We start from the raw sequence: 23,767 nt of genomic DNA on the forward strand, positions 1-23,767 counted from the left end.
TGCGCCCGACCGGGATCCACCCGACACGCCCACCAGGGGGCGACACTCTGCCCACCAGGGGGCGATGCTCTGCCCCTCCGGGGCATCACTCTGTCATGACCAGAGCCACTCTAGAGCCTAGGGTGGAGGCCAAGGAGCCATCCCCAGCGCCCGGGCCATCTTTGCTCCAATGGAGCCTCGCTGCGGGAGGGGAAGAGAGAGACAGAGAGGAAGGGGGAGGGGTGGAGAAGCAGATGGGCGCTTCTCCTGTGTGCCCTGGCCGAGAATTGAACCTGGGACTTCTGCACGCCAGGCCGACGCTCTACCACTGAGCCAACCGGCCAGGGCCTCTCCGTCACTTTTGATAGAGGAATGAGGGTAGTTATTTGAGAAAAGAGAAGTAAGTTTATGTGAATAAATATTGACATAGTACTTTAATCTGTAAGATCTGAAGATGAAAATTACAGACATTTATTGAGCTCTTAAGGCTTGTTAGGTCTGGATATTTCCCCATTTTGTCTTTACAACAACCCTAAGAGGTAGGTTGTAGATCAAAAAAGATCAAACATCAGTAGTTTCATGTGATTTAATCTAATACAACTTCCATTTTATAAATAGTGAAGTTGAGGTCTAATCACAAACAATAAATGCAAAACTGGTGTTTGAATCCAAGTTTTTCAGATACCAGAACCTTCCCTTTCCTTGCCTTCCTTTCTTTTACTTTGTTTTCTTTTCTTTCTTTCTGATATTTAAGGTATACAGAGTGGTTCTCCTTTACTATCGATTTCTTAGTTGATATAATGAACACCTGTAAATCCACCATCCAACTTGAGAACCATTGACAGTAACTTACGTAACTCTACTTGTACATTCTCACTTACTATATATCTCCTACTTCCCACACCTGAAGTGCTAAATTTTGTTGGGCATTCCCTTGCTTTTTCAAAAGTGGTCTTTTAAGCAGGTAAAGCTCTGTCCAAATTGTACAATATTAAGTGTATTATCAATCAGCCTTTATTAATGCCCTTGCTATTCTGATATGCCATAATAGGTCAGCGAGGCCTTCCTAGCATTCCTCCAAGATGCTTGAGGCACTTTCATTTGTACAGTTGAGCCCCAATAAGATGCTAAAGTATACAAAGCAAAGCATGGTGGGGTGACTATAGAAAACACAGGAGAAAGCTCACCTCACCTCTCCCTCCCTTATTCTTAGTCTTAAAGAATTTATACTTTTCCGCATGAATGTGAGGAGTGTACCCCCCCCTGCCATCCTTCACTCCATAGTTTTTTTTTTCAGGATTCTGAGTCCCAAAGAGAGATATAGTATAGCCGAGTGGTCATCAAGAGCAGGTCTTAAAACCAGTTTTGCCTTTTAAACCTGGTCCAATTACTTTTCCAATTAACTTAGTTTGCTCAACTGTAACAATGGGAGATAACAATAATTACCTTGCGGTGCTGTAAGATTAAATGACATCATTAACAAATTATATAGCACAGAGCCTGACCCAAAGGAATGTAGTAGACTGATTTATGTGGGTCTTAAATTTGCCCTTTCTTAAGTGAGTTTTTTTTATTTAAATCAGGTTGCCAGGTGAAAGTTCCAGGACTGCTTAGTAGCGCTATGAATAATAAGGGAAAGAGAAAGTATGACAAGTGATTGTAACTGCCAAGAAAAGGAAAAACTTGGATTTGGTTAGAGGTGAAGTCATCATTCTTTTTTTAATTAACTCTGTTTCTAAATTAAGTCTGACATTTTCCTGAACTATTTTTAGTTGACATTACTATTTCTTAGTCCTGTAATTTATTCCATAAGATCGAATAATTACACTAGTAGCTGACATTAAGAATATTCCCTTTGTGTTTGCCTGTGGTGGCGCAGTGGATAAAGCATTGACCTGGAACGCTGAGGTCGCCGGTTCAAAGCCCTATTCTTGCCTCGCCAGGGCACATACCAGGAACAACTTCTATGACTTGATGCTTCCTGCTTCTCTCCCACCACCCTTCTATCTCTCTCTCTCAAATCAATAAAAACATTTTTTTTAAAAGGAATATTCCTGCCTGACCAGGTGGTGGTGCAGTGAATAGAGCATCGGACTGGGATGCAGAGGACCCAGGTTCGAGACCCCGAGGTCACCAGCTTGAGCGCGGGCTCATCTGGTTTGAGCAAAGCTCACCAGCTTGGACCCTTGGGCTTGAGCAAGGGGTCACTCGGTCTGCTGTAGCCCCCCAGTCAAGGCACATATGAGAAAGCAATCAATGAACAACTAAAGTGTCGCAATGAAAAACTGATGATTGATGCTTCTCATCTCTCTCAGTTCCTGTCTGTCTGTCTCTATCTGTTCCTCTCCCTGACTCTCTCTCTGTCTCTGTAAAAAAAATAAATAAATAAATAAAAATTTTTTAAAAAAGAAGGAATATTCCCTTTTGAGTACTTCTAGTCAAGATGGTGGCAGAGGTAACCATGATACTTGAAACCTCCCACTACCTTCTCAAAATTACAACTAAGCTACAGAACCACCATCATTCAGAACCACCTGAAGTCAAACTGAATGAAAGTCTTACAACTAGAGAACTAGAGAAGCAGCCACACTGAGACTGGTAGGAGGGGTGGAGATGGGGAACGGGTTGGTACCACACCCACGTGTGGTGGTGTAAACTCAAAAGGGATATCTCAGCTGTGGAGGTTCCCCCTGAGGAGCAAGGGGTCCTGACTCCACACAAGCCTCCCAGCCCAGGGCTCCAGAGACAGGAAGAGAAGTCCCCATAGCCCCTGGCTGTGAAGGCCAACGGAACTGTGGCTGAGGGAGACGGAGAGCCGCAGGGGTCTCGGGCAGTTCCTAGAAAGGGCCTGTGCACAGGCTTCCTTCCCTCTGAGCTTCAGCACTGAGGCAGCAGCTGGAGAGGCACCAGGGACATATGGGGAGGAACTGGATTTTCGGGCATCAGGACAAGAGGTGAGGGAGCAGCATGCTGGCAGAGCCACTGGTCCTTCTCTGAGCCCCTCTCCTCCAACAGAGCCAGCCAGTGGGCACCATATCTGAGTTTCCATCAACTTGGCACACACTGTTCCCCACATCCAAGTGATTGCCTGAGACCCCCCACCCCACCAAGCTGTTTCCAGTGTTTTTTCCCTACAAATGGCCTCGCTTGTCTCATGTTTTGACTTTCCTAAAATCTCTCAAGAAAGCAGCATCTGGCCTATGCATGCCCTATCCATCTTGTCAAGTGGCCCCTGGCCTGGCACTAGTGGCAGCTGGTTTTGATTCATAGCTTGGCCTCTTCTGGGCACCTCCAAGCCCAGCACAAGAAGCAGCCATCTGCACATAGTTCTGTAGCTCCTGCCGGGTGGCCCTAGGCAGTGCACAGGCAGTGGCTGACCTTGCACCTCCTGGGAAGTCCCAGAGCCAATACCCCTGGTGGACAGCTTCAGAACATGTTGGATTACAACCCTCCCACTTACACAAGCAACACACTCGAGGGGAGGACTGGGTGAGCACCAAAGTCCCACTGAAGCAAGTCCTGCTCCGTAGGGTCGACTCCTGCACAGCAGCTGTCCACTTCCTGTGCTTCCTGTCACAGCTAGTCCTTACAGCTGACTGGCCTTGGGGTCAGTCCCTCCCAGTCATGCCAACAGCAATTAAGGCTCCAATACAACAACAGGACAGTGCACACAGCTCACAAAGGGGCACACCTGGAGTGCCCAGCTTGGGTGACTAGGGAGGCTGTGCCATGGAGCCCTCCAGGGCACCTACTCCACAAGGCCACTCTACTAAGCCTGGGAGATGCGGCAGCTCTACCATAGAAGCAAATGCAGGGAAGCAGCCAAAATGCAGAGACAAAGAAACATGAAAGAACATGAGAAATCTCCAGGAAAAAAAAAAACTAAACAAAATGGAGACAAGCAATCTACTAGATGCAGAGTTCAAAACACTGGTTATAAGGATGCTGCAGGAACTTAGTAAGAACTTCAACAAAGAAATTAGAAGCAAGAAAAGAAAAGAAATAAGAAGCATAAAAAAGAACATGGACACCATAAAAAAAAACCCAGAAATGAAGGATACATTAACTGAAATGAAGAATAATTTATAGGGAATCAACACTTAAGTAGATCAAACTGAGGATCAAATCATTGATTTGGAATATAAGGAAGCAAAAACAAAACAAAACAAAAAAAAAACCAACCCAATTACAACAGCAAAAATAAATAAGTAAGTAAGTAAATAAATAAATTTAAAAAGGGGATACAAAGATAGTGTAAGGAGCCTCTTGGACAACTTCAGGCACACCAACATTTTCATCATGGGGGTGCCAGAAAGAGAAGGGAGCAAGAAATTGAAAACCTATTTGAAATAATAATGACAGAAAACTTCCCTAATCCAATGAAGAAAATAGACATACAAGTCCGGGAGCACAGAAACTACCAAATAAGATGATCTCAAAGAGGCCCACGTGAAGATACATCGTAATTAAAATGAAAAAGGTTAAAGACAAAGGCAGACTCTTACAAGCAGCAAGGAAGCTCCCATAAGACTTTCAGCTGATTTCTCAACAGAAACTTTGCAGGCCAGAAGAGAGTGCAAGAAATATTCAAAGCGATGAATAGCAAGAGCCTCCAATGAAGATTACTCTACCCAGCAAAGTTATTCTTTAGAATCAGAGGACGTATAAAGAGCCTCCCAGACAAGAAAAGCTAAAAGAGTTCATCACCACTAAACCAGTATTATATGAAAAAAAGGTCTTAAGAAAAAGAAAAAATAAAGATAAAAATATGAGCAATAAAATGGCAATAAATACATATCTATCAATGACTGAATCTAAAAACAAAATAAATGAACATGCAGAACCAAAACAAACTCAGAGATACAGAGAACATTTTGACCGTTGCCAGATAGGACGGGGTGGAGAATGGGTCAAAAAGGTGATGGGGTTCAGAAATGTAGTAAGTTGGTTGTTACAGAATAGTCATGGGGATGTAAAGTACAGCACAGGGAAAATAGTCAACAACATTCTAATAACTATGTATGGTATCAAATGGGTACCAGACTTATCAGGATGATCACTTATTAAGTTATATAATGTCTAATCACTGGGTTTACACCTGAAACTAATATAATATATACTATTGTGTATAAACTGTATAAAAAAAAGATTTTAAAAAAGCTTAAGAAAAAAATATTTCCTTTGTTTCTTATAATATCAGCATGTCATACGTTATAACTTAGAATAACAAATCCAATAAACTCATATCCTAAATTATAATTCCTGTTTGTTTCTGCCCTTTGCTTTTCTGAGAAACCACAAGGATGCCCCTAATACCAGGGATTATATTAAAAATAATCTTTTCAAAGTCTGGCTCGGCTTGGAACAGCCTCAGCTGTCTCCTATTCCTGCTATAAGGTGATCTGTTTGGAATAACAGCTCCTAAAGCCTCGCAAAACTCTGAGCCATCAAAGAATTACTCCTCTGTATCTTATTTTAATCAAGTAACCCAAGTTTTCATCATTCTTTAATGGGTAGGGTAAAAATATCTTATTAGTTGTGCACATGTTTTAAAAGGTAAAAGTCCATTAACCTGGCTAATCTGTTAACTAGTGTAACTAGTTCCTCAAATGTACTGCTTAATGGAGTCTTTCATATACTGCTGTGCTGATATTATATTATTTTTCAATTTTAGGCAAATGTAGAGAAATCAACACCCTTGTTAACCTGTGATTTTGCCAGTTTTGGCACTAAACACCTGTGTCTGAGGAAACCCTTCAGTGCTGAACAAAATGGGACAGTTGGTCACCCTAGCCAACTGAAGGACTAATTTCCTACTTCTTAAACTGGGGTCCTCAGCAGCCATGCAAGCATCACCTGGAAGCTTGTTAGCAGTGTAGCATTTCAGGATTCCAAAATGGTGACAGAGTAGGTAGACTTTCCAGCTGCTACCTCCCAGGACCAAATTGGATTATAACTAAATTTAAGAACAATCATCTTGAAAAACCAACTTTGGACTGAATGAAGAGGAGTCTATAACCTAGGAGTCACAAAAGCCACATCAAGACTGGTAGGAAGGGTGGAGATGTGAACAGGGCAGCCCCACTCCCAGGAGCAAGCAGAAAAGGAGGTTCTGGAGGGACCCTCACTGCGGAGAGGTTTGCCCTGAGAGGTGTGGGTCCTAAGCCCCAGGTCGGGTGCCCCAGCCTAGAGCCCCAGAGCCTAGAAGAAGAGCCCACACAGCACTTGGTGGTGATAAGAGACGAGGTTTCTATCTGCAAGAAAGAGACTAGAACTCTCAGAGACATAGGATCTTTTTTTTTTTTTTTCTGAAGTGAGAAGCAGGGAGGCAGAGGGACAGACTCCCGCATGCGCCAGACTGGGATCCACACAGCAAGCCCTCTAGGGGACAATGCTCTGCCCATCTGGGGCATTGCTCTGTTGCAACCAGAGCCTTTCTAGCACCTGAGGCAGAGGCCATGGAGCCATCCCCAGCGCCCGGGCCAACTTTGCTCCAATGGAGCCTTGGCTGTGGGAGCGGAAGAGAGAGACAGAGAGGAAGGAGAGGGGGAAGGGTAGAGAAGTAGGTGGGCACTTCTCCTGTGTGCCCTGACCCAGAATTGAACCCAGGATATCTGCATGCTGGGCCAACGCTCTACCACTGAGCCAACCAGCTAGGGCATTATGCAGTCTCTATCTTAAAGGGCCCATGCAGAAACTTGTTCACCGCCACTTACCCAGAGCTAAGAGGACTAGAGTTGCGTGAAGAGAGTATGAAGTTGGTGGTTCAGGGAGACACTGGGGGATGGCCCCTAGGACCCCTGTGCTAAGTCATTCTCTAATACTGCAGTCACCATCATTCTTGGGTGGAGCAGTCCCTTCTGTGTGGCATGAGCCTAGGGGAAAGCAACTACCCCACCCTCGGGAATCTCCTTTGCCCCACCCTAGACTGAGCCATTCTGCGAAGTAAGCCAGGAAGCAGGGGGCGCCTCAGTGTTAAGGCTGGAGTTTTCCCCTGCATATTCTGAGAATATGGTGCTTCTGCCTTCCAGGAGATTCAGTAGAAACTGTCCAGACTGTGGGCAGACCAAATCTCTGGGTCTCAGAGGCCACACCCACTAGACTCCTAGTGGCCACAACCTACAGAGGTCTATAAAAAATTTAGTACAGATTGACAACTGGGGCTGCGGGGTGGGAGCCATACCCACCAGCTTTCCTAATCCCTGAATTGCCCCAGGCTCTAGACTCTACCAGAGGATTTTTTCAGTGGCCGAGCCCAACAAGCAGCCAGCAGAAGCAATAGGAGGCGGTTCTCAGGGAACGTTGGAACTTTTGCTGACTTTCCCCAGGCCTAGGGTAAAAGCCAGCCTAGGTGTGTGGCTTGGTATTTCCACATGTACCCAGGGCCCAGCAGAGGCAGCCACAAACTATGGTTTGCTTGTAGCTCTAAGAAGGTAGCTGAGGGCCAGTCATGAACAGTGTCCTGCTCTGGTCTGTACCAGGTTCCCTCCAGGGAGGTCCAGGGCTGGCACATCCAGGGGACAGCTGCAGAGAGCATTGGAATGGGACCCAATGACCCTCGCTGGCAGCATGCCTAAAGGGAGGGCTTCTTGGACTGGACACTGGGGCCAGCTGGGGTGTATTTGGCTTTTGTGGTCAGCACCTGTGCAGCAGCTCATGCACACCTTGAACAGGTCCTGGGTATCCTGCCCCACTGGACTAGGTTCCACAGGGGGGAGGGAGAGAGGTTTGGAGCATGGACATTCAAGGTGCAGGTTCCCTGGAGCCTATTGTTGGGACCAGTTGAGGGACTTAGTCATTTTCTTGGGGGAGCACAGTCAGCCCCAGTGGAAGACTCTCTCAGTCTTCCTCCCTGAGGTCAGGGGCTCTCCAACTGGAAGAACTTCTGCAGAGCGGACTGTCAGCCCCACCCAATCTGAACCTGCTGCTCACCTCAATGGGGAGAAATAGAATTAGAGCATCTAGCAGTGTTTAAGGGATTAGACTCTGGAGTAAGGTTCCCACAAATGCTGTCATACTATCTCAGCTGCCCTAACCCATGAAACTTGCAACCTGTAGAAGGATTAGTGGGGTGAAGCAATCTGAGTCCACACTACAGTCTTTCTACAGAAAATGCTGTAGGAAGGCCAAGCAGCTGCAAAAGGTGTAGCAGCTGAAAAGTTGAGGCAGATCTTAAGGAACTTGGGCCCCTCTACGGAGCTGCTGTCAGCTCTAAATAGGAGGCAGCTGATCCTTATACACAGATTGGCCCCTCCCATACACACCCAGGCACAGAAAACGCAGACACAAACAGCAAACAGAGAAGTAGCTCCAGACAGGTAGTCCATGCATGGCAGGTTACAAATAATGGCTGAATCCAACTCAAGAGGACTCAGAACCAACACAATCAGTCATGGGTGGCAGACTGCACCAATGCTAGACTCAGCTAGCTACACAAGCAGCGTACCAAAAGGAGGAGTCCAGAAGGCACCAGACACTGCAGAGAAGAAATACGCCCAACAGGACAGACATTGTACAGCATCTAATGCACATGATCAAGATTGACCCTTAGAGCTGGAAGGAATAACCCCACCCATAAAAGGGCCAACATCCTTCAATACTTACAACAGGAGGATAAATATTACCCTCAAGAAGCATTCTTAGAGTAAGGAACTCAGGTGGCTTGGAGGTTAGTGCCACTGAGTCCATCTTCCTCATAAAGACACAAAAATAAATTTAAAAGTCATAGCAGAGCTACCTAATACACAGATAGAATAGACAGACAAAGAAATACATCCCAAATGAACCACCAAGAGAAATCCTCAGAAAAAGAACTAAATGAAATGGAAATAACCAAAGTACCAGATGCAGAGTTTAAAATAATGGTTATTAGGATGTCTGAGGATCTTAGAGTAAGAATGAATGATCAGAGCAAGACCTTAGTAAGCATTGAAAAGGATACTGAAACCATAAAAAGAACCAGTCAGAAATGGCAAATACAATATCTGAAATGCAGACTGCACTAGAAGGAATCAGTTACAGGCTGGATGAAGCAGAGGATCGAATCAGCGATTTAGAGGACAACATAAACAAAAGCACAGAAGCAGAGTAGCAAAAAGAAAAGAGGCTTCAAAAAGACTGAGGAAACTCTAAGAGACCTCTGTGACAACATAAAGAGAAACAACATCTGCATTAATAGGAGTTCCTGAAAGAGAAGAGAATGAACAAGGGATAGAGAACTTGTTTGAAGAAATCACAACCAAAAACATCCCTAAACTGATGAAAGAAAAAGTCACACAAGTTCAAGAAGCACAGAGAGTCCCATTAAAGAAACCCAAGGAGGCCCACAACAAGACACATTATAACTAAAATGTCAAAGTTAAAAGACAAAGAAAGAATACTAAAAGCTTCAAGAAAAAAGTAATTCATTACTTACAAAGGAGCCCCCATCAAGTTGACATCTGACTTCTCAACAGAAACACTTCAGGCCAGAAGGGACTGGTAGGAAATATTCAAAATGATGCAAAACAAGAACTTACAATTTAGACTACTCTATCCGCCAAAGCTATCATTTACAATTGAAGGAGAAAAAAAAGAGCTTTCCAAAAAAGAAAAGACTCAAGGAGTTCATTGCCACCAAACCAGTACTGTAAGAAATGTTAAAAGGCCTGCTATAAGAAGAGGAAATGGGCCCTGGCCTGTGGCTCAGTGGATAGAGCATCAGCCTGGCATATGGACATCCTGGATTTGATTCCCGGTCAGGGCACACAGGAGAAGTGACCATCTGCTTCTCCCCTCCCTTGCCCCTTTCTCCATCTTCTCCTCCCATAACCAGTGGCTCAGTTGGTTTGAGTGTGGCCCTGGGCACTGAGGATAGCTCCATTGAAACACATCAGCCTCAGATGCTAAAAATAATTTGGCACTCAATTATCGGTCCCCTGATGGGGTTGCCAGGTGGATTCTGGTCAGGGCGCATGCAGGAGTCTATCTTATTATCGCCCCTCCTTTCACTTAAAAAATTTTTAAAAAAAGAGGAAAAGAAAAGGAAATAAAAAAGAAATCAAGAGAAAGAGGATTATAGGTTTAAAGAATAAAATGGCAATAAATAAGTACATATCAATAATAACCTTAAATGTAAATAGATTAAATGCTCTAGTCAAAAGATATAGGGTAGCTGCATAGATAAAGAAACAAGACCTGTACATATGCTATCTATAAGAGACCCACCTCAGAACAAGATACACATAGACTAAAAGAAAAAGGATTTGAAAAACTATTTCATGCAGATGGAAATGAAAAAAAAAGCTGGGGTAGCAATACTTATATCAAACAAAATAGCTTTTAAAACAAAGGCTTTATAGTAAAGGATAAATAAGGTCACTACATAATGATATAGGAAGCTATCCGACAAGAGGATATAATCATTGTAAATATTTATGTACCCAATTTAGAAACACCTAAATATATAAAGCAGACTTTGATAGACATAAAGGGTGAGAGCAACAGCAATACTATAATAGTAAGGGATTTTAATACCTCATTAACATCAATGGATAGATCCTCCAGAGAAAAAAATCAACAAAGAAACAGGCCTTAAATGACACACTGGATCAACTGGATTTAACTGATATCTTCAGAACATTTCACTCCAAAGCAGCAGAATATATATATTTTTTTCAAGTGCTCATGGTACATTTTCTAGGATAGACCACATGATAGGACACAAAACAAGTCTCAGTAAATTTAAAAAGATTGAAATTATCAAGCATCTTCTCTAACCACAATGGCATAAAACGAAATCAACAACAGAAAAACTGAAAAACATTCAAACAATTGGAGGATAAATAGCATGTTATTAAATAATGAATGGGTTAACAATGAGATCAATGAAAAAATCAAAAATTTCCTTGAAAGAAATGAAAATAAACATACAGCAACCCAAATCTATGGGAAACAGTGAAAGCAGTTTCGAGAGGGAAGTTCATAGCATTGCAGGCATACCTCAAGAAGCAAGAAAACTCTCAAGTAAACAACCTAACCCTGCACCTACAAAAACTAGAAAAAGAACAAATGAAGTCCAGAGGAAGTAGAAGAAAGGAAACTATAGGCCAATATCCTAATGAACACAGATGCTAAAATCCTGAACAAAATATTAGCAAACCATATATAGCAACACATTAAAAAGATCAGACATCCTGATCAAGTGGGATTTATTATGGGGAGGCAAGGCTGTTACAATATTTGTGAATCAATAAACGTGATTCATCACATAAGCAAAATGAAGGATAAAAATCACGAGCATATCAGTAGATGCAGAAAAAGCATTTGATAAAATCCAACACTTATTTATAATCAAAACTCTCAGCAAAGTGGGAATACAGGGAACACACCTCAACATAATAAAGGCCATCTATGACAACCTGACAGCCAACATCATACTCAATGGACAAAAAAAGCAAAGGTATTAGCCAAGTTTTATATATATAACACATAGATACAGAAAACAGGGTAGCAAGTCCCAGAGGAAAGGGGGGATGGAGGTAGGTGTGGGGGGCAAGGGGGTGAAATGGGAATGAAAAGAGACTTTCCATGTAGCATGGGGGGCAAATGTGGGGGCTTGAGGGTGTTATATTGAGTGGGACACTTGAAACCATGGCAACACAATAAATTTTAAAAATTAATAAATAATTTGCAAGGGGGGTAAAAAAGAAGTGTAGCATCTTAGATCCACCTTGAGACCTGCTGCATTTGAATCTGCATTTTAGCAAGAATGTGTCATAGGCATATTCTCATTTGAGAAACACTGTTCTCATGGACTCAATTGGAAAAATCAGAATTGGTTCTGGGTCAAACTGAGCAGGTCAAGTTCCGTTTTTGCTGCCCCTTACCTGATTTGGGTGCCCCACCTCCTCCCTTTTTGAAGCCCCAGCACTCTCAGCTTGCCCCTTTTCAGCTATCCTTGCTCTCCTACTGCTAATATGCTGCGAGGCCCTGTCCTCCCTGAAACACTGCCACTTTCCTATCAAAATGTACCGGGACCGAGTCTACTCTCTGGGTATTCTGTTAGGGGAATGTGTAACTAATGAAATTAACTGATACGGACTAATATGTTTGTGGTACCACCTCTCTTAGGTAACAGATATTCATTTTTAACAGGGGCCTTATAGGGGAAAAAGTGCTGAAACTAATCAGAGAGGCGATAATGGCAGGAACTCCAGGAATCAATGCAGGTCAGAATTTTGGAGGACGTGGGCTTCTTAGAACCCCTCAGATCCCACCTCCATGTGATTTCCTCCCTCCACGAGTACAAAATACACAAAGTGAGGTTTAAGACCATTCCATTTCACTTTGGCTTGCCTCCTAAACATGAGGTGTGATCTGGATGCTATAGATCATCGCTAAAGACTAAAGCAGGGGAGAGCAGCAAAGAATTTACAAAGGATCCACTTACATTATCTATTATCAAGGTTAATCATTATCTTTCTGTTGTTTCCTTTTTTATTTTTTTTATTACACACAACATTCAAATTTATATTCGTTTCAGGTGTACACCATAGTGATTAGACATTTATAAAATTTATGAAGTGATCCCCCCAATAAATCTAGTACCCCCCTGATACCATACATAGTTATTACAATGATCTTTTATTAAGAGGTTTGGTTTCCATTAAAGGCTCAAATACCCAGGGAGAAAAAGACATATGTTTGAATTGTAAGTGTGAGGAAGTAGCCCAGGCTTGTATTTCTCAGCTACATTAGTATCCTCTAGTGCTATCACCTGTGAATAAGCCAAGGCCACTTTCTACCCAAGATAAAAAATGCTTACACTGCTCAGTGGATGTATAAAGAGGGTTTGGATTCGTGAATGAATTTTTTTTTCCTGTGGCAGACATAAATTCTGCTTTCAGTTCTCTAATATTTAACTTTGTAGGAATGACTGTTAGGTAAGAGCTTCAAATACACAATAAATATGGTAGTCCAATAGCCATAGTAATAGACATTCAAATACAATTTGAAAAGTAAGTATATCTGCATTGCTCTTATGCCTTTCAACATACTTTCACAAGCATATGTCCCTGGATCAAGGGAAGTTAATAGTATAGCTATATCAAATAATCAGATGTGTCCCCTTAAGATTCAGAAGGCGTTCAGGTCAGTACAGTGCCCCAGAACAACTGTCACAAACTGTGGTTGTCAAAGTGCAAGAAATGCACCCTAAAAGCTATTTCCAGCACATCGTGAGAAATCAACTAGGGTTTATTATAAAAATAGAAATTTATTTAATCCTAAGAAATAAAATGTGATATACCCCTCTTTGGGAAAAATTTCATCTATATCTAAAGGAGTATATATCTTGATGGGCACCAAGAGTCTGCAGGCTTGCCCTGGCCAGTTGGCTCAGCGGTAGAGCATCAGCCTGGCGTGCGGGGGACCCGGGTTCGATTCCCGGCCAGGGCACATAGGAGAAGCGCCCATTTGCTTCTCCACCCCCCCTCCTTCCTCTCTGTCTCTTTCTTCCCCTCCCGCAGCCAAGGCTCCATTGGAGCAAAGATGGCCTGGGCGCTGGGGATGGCTCCTTGGCCTCTGCCCCAGGCGCTAGAGTGGCTCGGGTCGGCAGAGCGATGCCCCGGAGGGGCAGAGCATCGCCCCCTGGTGGGTATGCCGGGTGGATCCCGGTCGGGCGCATGCGGGAGTCTGTCTGACTGTCTTTCCCCGTTTCCAGCTTCAGAAAAATACAAAAAAAAAAAAAAAGAGTCTGCAGGCTTAATAAAATACAGAGTAAATTAGAAAATTCCACTGACCTCTGATGAATAAGAACACGTTAGTCAAGTGTACCACTTTGAAAGACCCTTTTTCATACTTTTGAATGACACAGGTGTATTTGCCCGCGTCGGACAGACGCAGAGCCAGGATCACAACGGAAAGGTTATTGGTGACGTCGATGATGGTGCGGTTCTTATACTTGGGCGACACTTGCATTTTTCCAGGCAGGACAGCCTGTACCACCTCATGACCTTTTTGCCAGTAGACGCGAACGTTTGTCAGTTCCTCAGTGGAAATGTTGTAATTACAGGGTAGTACTGCTATATCTTTCACTGTCTTGGTCAACTGGGTGATGCCTAAAGAGGGCAAATAGAACAAGATTTGATATGTTTATTAAATATAGATGTCTGCACAAGCAGGGATTCAGAGTTGGCAGTAACAGAACTCAGTGCATTGTATCTAGTGACTAAGCGTAATCAAAGAATTCAGTTTAATTTTGTTTTTCGGGTTTTTTTTTTTGTTGTTCCCAGGGCTCTTTTTTCTTCATGTTTTATTGTGGTTAAAGAAACAACATAAAATTTACCATCTTAATTATTTTTAAGTGTACAGTGCAGTAGTGTTAAGTATATTCACATTTTGTGAAACAAATCACAGCTTTTTCATGTTGTAAATGTGGAACTCTGTACATATTAACACCCCTTTCCCCCCTCCCTGAGCTCTGGTAACCACCACTCCACTTTATGTTCCTATGGATTTGACTACTTTAGATACCACATATAAGCAGAATCATGCAATATTTGTCTTTCTGTGACTGGCTTGTTTTACTTGGCACATGTCCTCAAGTTTCATCCATGTTTTAGTATGTGCCAAAATTTCCTTCCTATTTAAGGAAGGATAATAAGATAATGAGCATGATGAATAATATTCATACACATACATACACACACACACACACACACACACATACCACATTTTCTTTATCCATTTATCTCTCAATAGACAGTGAGACCGAAGGTCCAGTAGTCCTATAAGAAGAAGGAAGTGTAATATAGGAGTTCCAGCCATGGGTTAGACATGTACTCAGCCTCACAGGAATATGGGAGTCATAGTTAAGAAACATGAGATCTTGCCCTGGCCGGTTGGCTCAGCGGTACAGCATCGGCCTAGTGTGCGGAGGACCCGGGTTCGATTCCCGGCCAGGGCACACAGGAGAAGCGCCCATTTGCTTCTCCACCCCTCCGCCGCGCTTTCCTCTCTGTCTCTCTCTTCCCCTCCCGCAGCCAAGGATCCATTGGAGCAAAGATGGCCCGGGCACTGGGGATGGCTCTGTGGCCTCTGCCTCAGGCACTAGAGTGGCTCTGGTCGCAACATGGCAACGCCCAGGATGGGCAGAGCATCGCCCCCTGGTGGGCAGAGCGTCGCCCCCTGGTGGGCGTGCCGGATGGATCTCGGTCGGGCGCATGCGGGAGTCTGTCTGACTGTCTCTCCCTGTTTCCAGCTTCAGAAAAATGAAAAAAAAAAAAAAAAGAAACATGATGAGATCTTGAAGGGATTTCTGTGATCATTCATTTTTACAGATGGTCTTATTTTACAGAAAAGGAAACTAGGTCCTGGAAAGGAAACAGCCCCAGTTTTACATTTTCTGGCCCCAGATTTTCATGCCACCTTCCTTATTTACTGGGGTCCTCAATTTCAGGACCCAGATCTAGGGTACGTAAGCCAACACAACTGGCACCCCATCCAGGCCCCACCACTGAGCACTTCTGTTTTGAAAAACAGACTCCATTTCCTTCCAGGCCTGGGCTGACCCCATGACTTCAGACTGAAACGACTCCCCTCATCCCCACCAGACAAGGCCTTGTTAACACTTCTGGACTGTTTCAGCCAGCCTAATGGATTTCTATCCTGTTTTTCTCTCTCTTGGCCAACTGAAATCCATGCAACAGTTGCTCTACCACCATTTAAAGCATTCTTCCCACTTTCCCATTAGTACATACCAGAAATACCAACATTTCAGCATCCCAACTCCATCTCTTTTCTTAGCTCTTGAGCACTTGTCAATAGCACTACAATCCCTTCTCAGGCTATATTTTCTGTTTTTTCATCCAGAAGACATCAGTTTTCCTGTTCTGTGCAGAGTTCCCCTAAGCCCAAAGCTCTTTCACAACTCCCTCCCCTACCAGGCCGCCTTGCTGCATCTTCTCCACCTAGTATCACCCAGACCCAGCAGAGCCCTAGGAAAGGCTCACGTTTAGGGATTGCTTCCCAGGCCCTCTCTCTTCTCGGACAGCAGGATCATGGACACTAGCACCTCTCCATCTTGCCAGGCCTTCTTCAGGCCTCCCTCAGCATTTTGGAATAGAGCTCTGTGACAGTGGGCATTTTCATAGCGCTGTGAGGAAACTCATAATAACCTAAGATACCACTTTTGGCAATTGTGATGAACATTGCCAGTCCCAGATTTAAGGAATATAGCTTAAAAAAGGAGAAGAAATGAAAAGATATGCTTGAGCGGAACAAATAATAACTAAATATCCTGAACTCTCTTTAAGAAGTATTACGTACCCAAAGCAATATACAAATTTAATTCTCATCAAAATTCCAATGTCATGTTTTAAAGAAATGGAACAAAAAATCATCAGGTTTATATGGAACCATAAAAAACCTCAAAAAATCAAAGTAATCATAAGGAAAAAAAATGAAGCTGAAGGCATTACAAGACCTGACTTCAAACTATACTAAAGAGCCACGATAATCAAAACAGTATGGTACTGGCAGAAAAATAGACACACAGACCAATAGAACAGAATAGAGAGCCCAGAAATATAACTACATACATATGGTCAGATCGTCTTTGACAAAGGAGTCAAAAATACACAATGGAGAAAAGAAAGCCTCTTCAATAAATGGTGCTGGGAAAATTGGAAAGCTTCATGCAAAAGACTGAAACGACTACAGTTTTTCTCCTCGCACAAAAATTAATTAAAAATGGATCAAAGACCTAAATATAAGATCTGAATTAATAAATTACATAGAAGAAAACATAGGTACCTAATTCATAGACCTTGGCCATAAAAAATATTTTATGAATTTGACCCCAAAGGCAAAGGAAGTAAAGGCAAAGATAAATGAATGGAACTACATCAAACTAAGAAGCTTCTGCACGCAAAAGAAACGTCAACAAAACAAATAGCCAACTAAATGGGAGATGGTATTTTCAAACAACAGCTCTGATAAGGGGCTAATATCCAAAATATATAAAGAACTCACAAAACTCAGCAACAAACAAGCAAACAATCCAATAAAAAAAAATGAGAAGAGGACAAGAACAGACACTTCTCCCAAGAAGAAATACAAATGACCAACAGATATATGAAAAAATGCTTATCTTCACTAGTTATTAGAGAAATGCAAATCAAAACTACAATGAGATACCACCTCACACTTGTTAGATTAGCTATTATTAACAAGACAGGTAATAGCAAGTGTTGGAGAGGCTGTGGAGAAAAAGGAACCCTAATCCACTGTTGGTGGGAATGTAAAGTAGTGCAACCAGTGTGGAAGAAAGTATGGTGGGTCCTCAAAAAATTAAGAATATAACTACCATATGATCCAGCAATCCCTCTACTGGGTATATAGCCCCCAAACTTGAAAACATGGGTATGTAAAGACACATGTAGCCCCATGTTCATCGCAGCATTGTTCACAGTGGCCAAGACATGGAAACAGCCAAAATGCCCTTCAATAGATGATTGGATAAAGAAGATGTGATACATATATATACAATGGCATATCATTCAGCCATAAGAAATGATGACATAGTATCATTTACGACATCATGGATGGACCTTGATAACATCATACTGAGTGAAATAAATAACTCAGAAAAAGCTAAGAACTATATGATTCCATACATAGGTGGGACACAAAAATGAGACTCATGGACATAGATAAAAGTGCAGTAGTTACCAGGGGGAGGGGAAAAAAGGAGAGGGAGGGGGTGGAGGGAAGGGGAGGGGCTTAAAGAGAAACAAAATATAGGGTGACAGAAGATGATTTGACTTTGGGTGATGGGTATACAGCATAATCGACTGTCCAAATGATGTGGAGATTTTTTTCTCTACATCTATGTAATCTGATTAACCAATGTCACCCTGTTAAATTTAATTTTCTAAATTAATTAATTAATAAAAAATAGGTACTGTGTATTTTAGATTCTTATTGAGTTGGGTTCTAGTCCCATCTCAACCACTTGCTGATTAATGTTGCCCGATCTGTAAAAAAGGGGATACCTACCTTTTAGGATTATTGTAAAATTAAGTGACATCAGTAAAAAAGTCCCTACAACATAGTACGTCTTCTGTAAGACATAGTGTACATGTCTTCTTTTTTTTCTCTTCCCTGCCTCTCATTCCAACTCTTGCCTCCTGATCACTTCCATCTCATCCAGGGATTGTGTCAGACACATGGGACTTGCTGTGCATCTTGCTATGGGTCAGACAGACACTATGAAAAAAAAGCAGTGGGTCCCGGCCGGTTGGCTCAGTGGTAGAGCATTGGCCTGGCATGTGGATGTCCCAGGGTTGATTCCCGGTCAGAGCACATAGGAGAGGTGACCATCTGCTTCTCCCCCCCTCCCCCCCCATCTCTCTCTCTTCTCCTCTCACAACCATGACTCGATTGGTTAGAGCACATTGGTCCAGGGTGCTGAGGGTGGCTCCATGGAGCCTCCACCTCAGGTTCTATAAATAGCTTGGTTGTGAACTTGGCCTAGATGGGCAGAGCACTGGCCCCAGAGAGGAGTTGCTGGGTGGATCCTGGTCGGGGTACATGTGGGAGATGTCTCACTATCTTCCCTCCTCTTACTTGGAAAAGAAAAGAAAAGAAAAAAGGAAAAAAGAAAAGAAAAGAAAGAGAAATAAAGCAAGCAAGCAAGAAAGAAAGAAAGAAAGAAAGAGAAAGAAAGAAAGAAAGAAAGAGAAAGAGAGGGAGGGAGGAAGGGAGAGAGGGAGGAGAGAGAGAGAAAGAGAAAGAAAGAAAGAAAGAAAGAAAGAAAGAAAGAAAGAAAGAAAGAAAGAAAGAAAGAAGCTCATTCAACCGGGATTTTAAATAATAGGATCTTTCCCTATGATCTGTTTGTTCTCACTCAATAAGAATCCAGAATTTCTAACTGATTTTGAGAGGTTGAAGAAAGAGAATCTTAACTGAAAGTGAGCTAATTTTTTAAAAATTAAATTTTGGGGGTGACATTGGTTAAGAACATTATATAAATGTCAGGTGTACAACTTTATAATATGACATCTGGATACTCGAGTGTGTGCTCACTACTCAAAATCTAGCCTCCTCTGTCACCATACATTTTATCCCCTTTACCCTCATCATCCTCTCCCCACTCCCCTTCTTACTGGTAACTGCCATTCCCACACCCCCTCCCACTGGTATCTGCCATTCTGTCATTTATGTTTTGCTCTTAATTCAGTAGGTTGATGGGTCGGTTACTTTCTTTTGTTTTCCAGTAGATGGTGCTATAGCACGTTTTTATTTTCTCTGACCCAAGGTGTTGCTTAAGTAGAGGAAAATGTCACAGAACCACTGGAATGGTGGGTGTCCCCTCTGTGACCTGCTCATCTTGGTTAAGTGGTACCACCACCATGGTGGAGAACCAGTTTGGTTAGCCCCCAGCACTGCCCCTCATTATTAATGGCAGCTGGCCCCACCGTGTCGCTGCAGCTGTCTCCACTACCTCTGCAGTGTCTGGGGTGATGGGTGTGGCAGAGAGGCGCGTCTGTGACTTCACAGCTCTGCCTCCCTGTCAGTAACAACTGCCAGCACTGCTGTGTTGTTGAAGCATTCTAGCCACCTCTACTGAGCTCTGCTGCCATGGGAAGGGGTAGGGAGCCATCCTCTCAGGGAAGGCTACTGCCTTCTGCCCCTCTTCTGCTCCGGGCTGTAGTGGGAGGGCTGCAGCCTGGTTTCTCCACCACCACTGTACTCACAGGAACCAGTCAGTTCCAAACTGTGTCTTTGGCCACTGTCCTTGTCCTTCCCTCCCATCCTGCCTCCCCTACTCATTCCAATACACCCACCTTCAACTGCGTGGATGTCTCAAAAAGTTTGTGTGTTGAGCAGATTCTTTGTTGAGTTATTGTTGTCTGACTTATTGTAAATTTAAAGGGAGAAACAAAGAAATCTCACTCTGCCATGATGTGACATCAGTGAAAACGAGCTCACTTCAATGATGGTTCTTAATGAAGCTTTGTCCAGACTTCTAAAAAAGTGTCAGTATCTCTAAAGGTCAGGAACACACTATGTGAGGCCCCCTTACCAGGTGTCCAGGTTGAGAAAGAACCAGATTGACAAGAGGAACCAAAAAACTTCTGGGCATTTTGGAAATTCCCACCACAACAGACAGCCTCTATACGTCAGTCCCTGTGCTAGAAACTGCATTTTAACAAGGTCCCCAGGTGACTGGTATGTAAAATGAAAGTGTGAATTGCACTGGTATAAGCCAGTGTTTTTCAACTGTTGATTTGGTCTCCATGAGAAATTTTGTGCCACTCTGTGAAAGAGTTAACCGCCCTGATGTACAAAGATTATAGACCCAGTGATCTTAGTCAAATTCACGTAAGCTCAAAATGATTTCTGCCTTAGCAGTTCCCTAAATAATCCTTCTATTTTCACTGGTCCCCAAGGGTAAAAAGGTTGAAAACACTGGTATATACCATGTCTCTTCCCTGCCTGAATTCCTTTAATGGTTCACACGGCTCTCCAGATAGTATTCAGATTCCTGGCTGTGGCCCTTAAGTCCTTATGAACTCTTGTTCCTGTCCTACCCTCCCGGCTCCTTGGTTTCTCTCACATGTTCTCTAGTTCACTCTCGCCACTCTCCCCTCTGGCAGGAAAAGACAACGTTTGTTGGTCATACTTTCTATTGACTGATTATTTAATTAATTTTCGTTTTCTTCCTAATGACAATAAATTCCATGAAAGCAAAAATCAATTCCAATTTTGTTCATAACTTGTTCCCAAGACTGAGAAAAGTGTCTTGTACTTAGGAGATGCTCAATGTTTGTTGAATGAATATATGATTAAACAAGAGAATGAACACATGAGCCAGAGTCATCTTTACCTTTGTGTCTTTGTCTTTATTGTTGACCTACCTAGAATTCTTGCATAATCACTCGTTCTCCAACAGAAAGCCTGCCCAGCTACCCTAGCCCACCCCGGTAACCCTTTCCCTACAGTGAAAACCAGGCATTTCACTACTCCTCACTTGCTTGTGCCTTATCCAACCAACATACACAAATCTCATTGAGGGCAGGAGTTCCAGGCTCAATTTTTAAGGCAAATATGGTAAGTGCTCAGAGATAAGAAGCTCATGGGTTCGTTTGTGACCCAGAGGAGCAAGAATGAAATCTGGATGGAGCTACGAAACAGTGATTTTCAACCGATGTGCTGCAAGAATTTTTAATACATGCTACACCTGATTATTTAGTCAGGGGCACTGACCTTTTTTCTCTTAGATTGTCAAGTAAACAAATGACAACAGCCAACGTAACAAGCTGTTTGGTGCGAGTCAACCAAAATTATACCTATTATTTTTCTGTCAGATCAGCAGAAAATAGAATACATTTTTTGGTGAGTGGCAGAATTTTAGTAATTCACTTCTGTGTGCCGTGAGACGAAAATGATGGAAAGTCGCTGCTACAGAACAAGGAGCTTTCTTAAATATCTTTCTTTAGCTCAAAGCAAGCTATTTACCTATGACTTTTACCTATGACTTCCATTTACCTATGACTAATTTTCTGGTATAATTGTTCATATATTTTTAATTTTATTAAATTTATTAACATTCTTTTTACATTTTCTCTTTTCTTTTATTGTTTCTCTCTGTCACACACACACAGACACAAACACACACTCACATACCTAGGAAGCCTGTTTAAATTTCATTCTAAGTATTTTGAAACTTATTTAGACTCTCCAGAAGACTCAATTTGGGATTGTTTTCCCAACTTCCTAGAAGAAAACTGTAACTGTTGGAAATGTAATATAACTGTCAAATATGTACAAAATAGTCAAGAAAATCTGGATACCCTAACTCTTCTTCCCTTCCCTCGGCCTCTGTCCCTCGCTCTTTACACATACAATGCCCACAGCATAGTCATGTAGTAAGTAAGCAGCTCTTAACACAAGGACTTTTGATATTCAGCTCTTCATAGACTGGCAAACTGTGGTGGAGCCAAAGCCTTCTCTTTATTTTGGGGAGGCCAGATAGTATCATGCTCAGCAGAAAGCAAATATTTTGTTTTGGCTTTTAAAATAAAGTCAGAACCACCCAATTGCTAGATGGAGCCTCACTTTCCCCCAAAGTCCCCTAAATCCAGCACCTGAGCTGAAACAAAGCCTCCAGAAGTCAAAATATTCTTTGCAGAACACACATGAAGTACCTACATAGTAAGTTAAAAATAACTGAAAATATAATTTTGTGCAAAATGTGATACCACTTAATGTCAGATGCCAGTGTTCACAAAGGGCATCAACGCCTAAAGCCTAAAACTAACAATTAAGAAAAAATTTGCCTGACCAGACAGTGGTGCAGTGGATAGAGCGTCAGACTGGGATGGGGAGGACCCAGGTTCGAGACCCCAGGGTCGCCAGCTTGAGCACGGGCTCATCTAGTTTGAGCAAAGCTCACCAGCTTGGACCCAAGGTCACTGGCTCGAGCAAGGGGTTACTCGGTCTGCTGAAGGCCCGCAGTCAAGGCACATATGAGAAAGCAGTCAATGAACAACTAAAGTGTCGCAACGCACAACAAAAAACTAGTGATTGATGCTTCTCATCTCTCTGTTCCTGTCTGTCTGTCCCTGTCTATCCCTCTCTCTGACTCTCTGTCTCTGTAAAAAAAAAAAAAAAAAAAAAGAGGAAAAAATTTAACATTAAGAAGATTTATATGCCTCAACTACTTTCTTTGCCCCTCATACTGGAAAGATCAGTCAATGCAGGAGCACAGCAGGGGACAGCACTGAGAGACATCATCTCCTTTCTCTAAGCCCTGAGACAGCGGACTCAACCATAAACTGCTTACCTGAATCGAACTGAAAATGAACAGCCAGCAGCAAAAGCTGAAACAGCTTGAAGCATAAGTGCTTGGGTGGTGGGATTTTCAACTGTAGTTTTTGACCCATAGCTTCTGCTGCTTAAGATGGAAAACGAAAGCAAACAATTTCTCTCCAAGGTAGAACTAGGCTCCTTCGAAGTATGCCCCAGTCCGGGACGGAAGATAGGAAGATAGTTCAGTTGTCCCACACAGAGGGTTCAGCTGCAAAATACTCGGAGGAAAGGCTGGTGGTTCACTTAGGTCTCCAAACTCTGGACTACAAAAGGTTGTGGATTTATTTCGACAACCTGAAAAAGAAAAGTCACCCAAGCAGGAAGGTCAGCCCACGGTGAGTTGTCCCTAGTTGCCTGCCTAAAATAAGCCGGAGACCCTAATCTGAGTGACCCATAAACCAGGGCATGGTGGAGAGTTCATAGCAAAGGCTGGGTGGGATTTCGGGAAGTGATCCTGCCTTGTACGTGTTCCAAGAACTGACCACAACTCGCCTGTTGAACGGCTCTCTGCTCAATAAAGATGATCAAGACTTGGTTAGAAATACAGAACACTATACTGGCCAACCAATTACCCATGAAAGTTCAGCTCCTTTTCAGACCATATCGAGAGACACAGATCACCAGTGAGCTTGTATCTTGTCCAAGGCAGCACTTAAGTTTAAAACTACTTCTTTCCTAACAATTAACATAGAAAAATAAGAGTCTCAATTGGAGGCAGATTAAGGTTGGTTGAGGCCCCGGGCACAGAAGAAAATATTGGGCCCCTTACATTAGAAAAAAGTATAAAGTTGGGGTTTTGTGGATCCCTTCAGAAGTCAGGGTCCAGGGCGCGCGCCCGGCACGCCGGTCATTAAATCTGCCTCTGGTTTCAGTTCTTAAATGCATCTTCACAACGAATAAATCAACAGAAAAATCTATCGGGACATGAAAA

At 42.8% G+C, this 23,767-nt stretch overlaps 1 protein-coding gene across 1 annotated transcript in view; it reads right to left on the reverse strand.

Moving 5' to 3' along the window:
- The window catches only part of CD80 (CD80 molecule), a 29,701-nt gene that overhangs the window by 1,329 nt on the left and 4,605 nt on the right, over positions 1-23,767 (reverse strand). The window contains 2 exon segments of the mRNA XM_066346916.1: positions 13,761-14,078; positions 22,811-22,974. Coding sequence (XP_066203013.1) covers positions 13,761-14,078; positions 22,811-22,974 — 482 coding nt within the window.

This window comes from Saccopteryx leptura, chromosome 8 (genome assembly GCF_036850995.1).
Source record: "Saccopteryx leptura isolate mSacLep1 chromosome 8, mSacLep1_pri_phased_curated, whole genome shotgun sequence".
In the NCBI taxonomy this organism is placed as follows: Eukaryota; Metazoa; Chordata; class Mammalia; order Chiroptera; family Emballonuridae; genus Saccopteryx; species Saccopteryx leptura.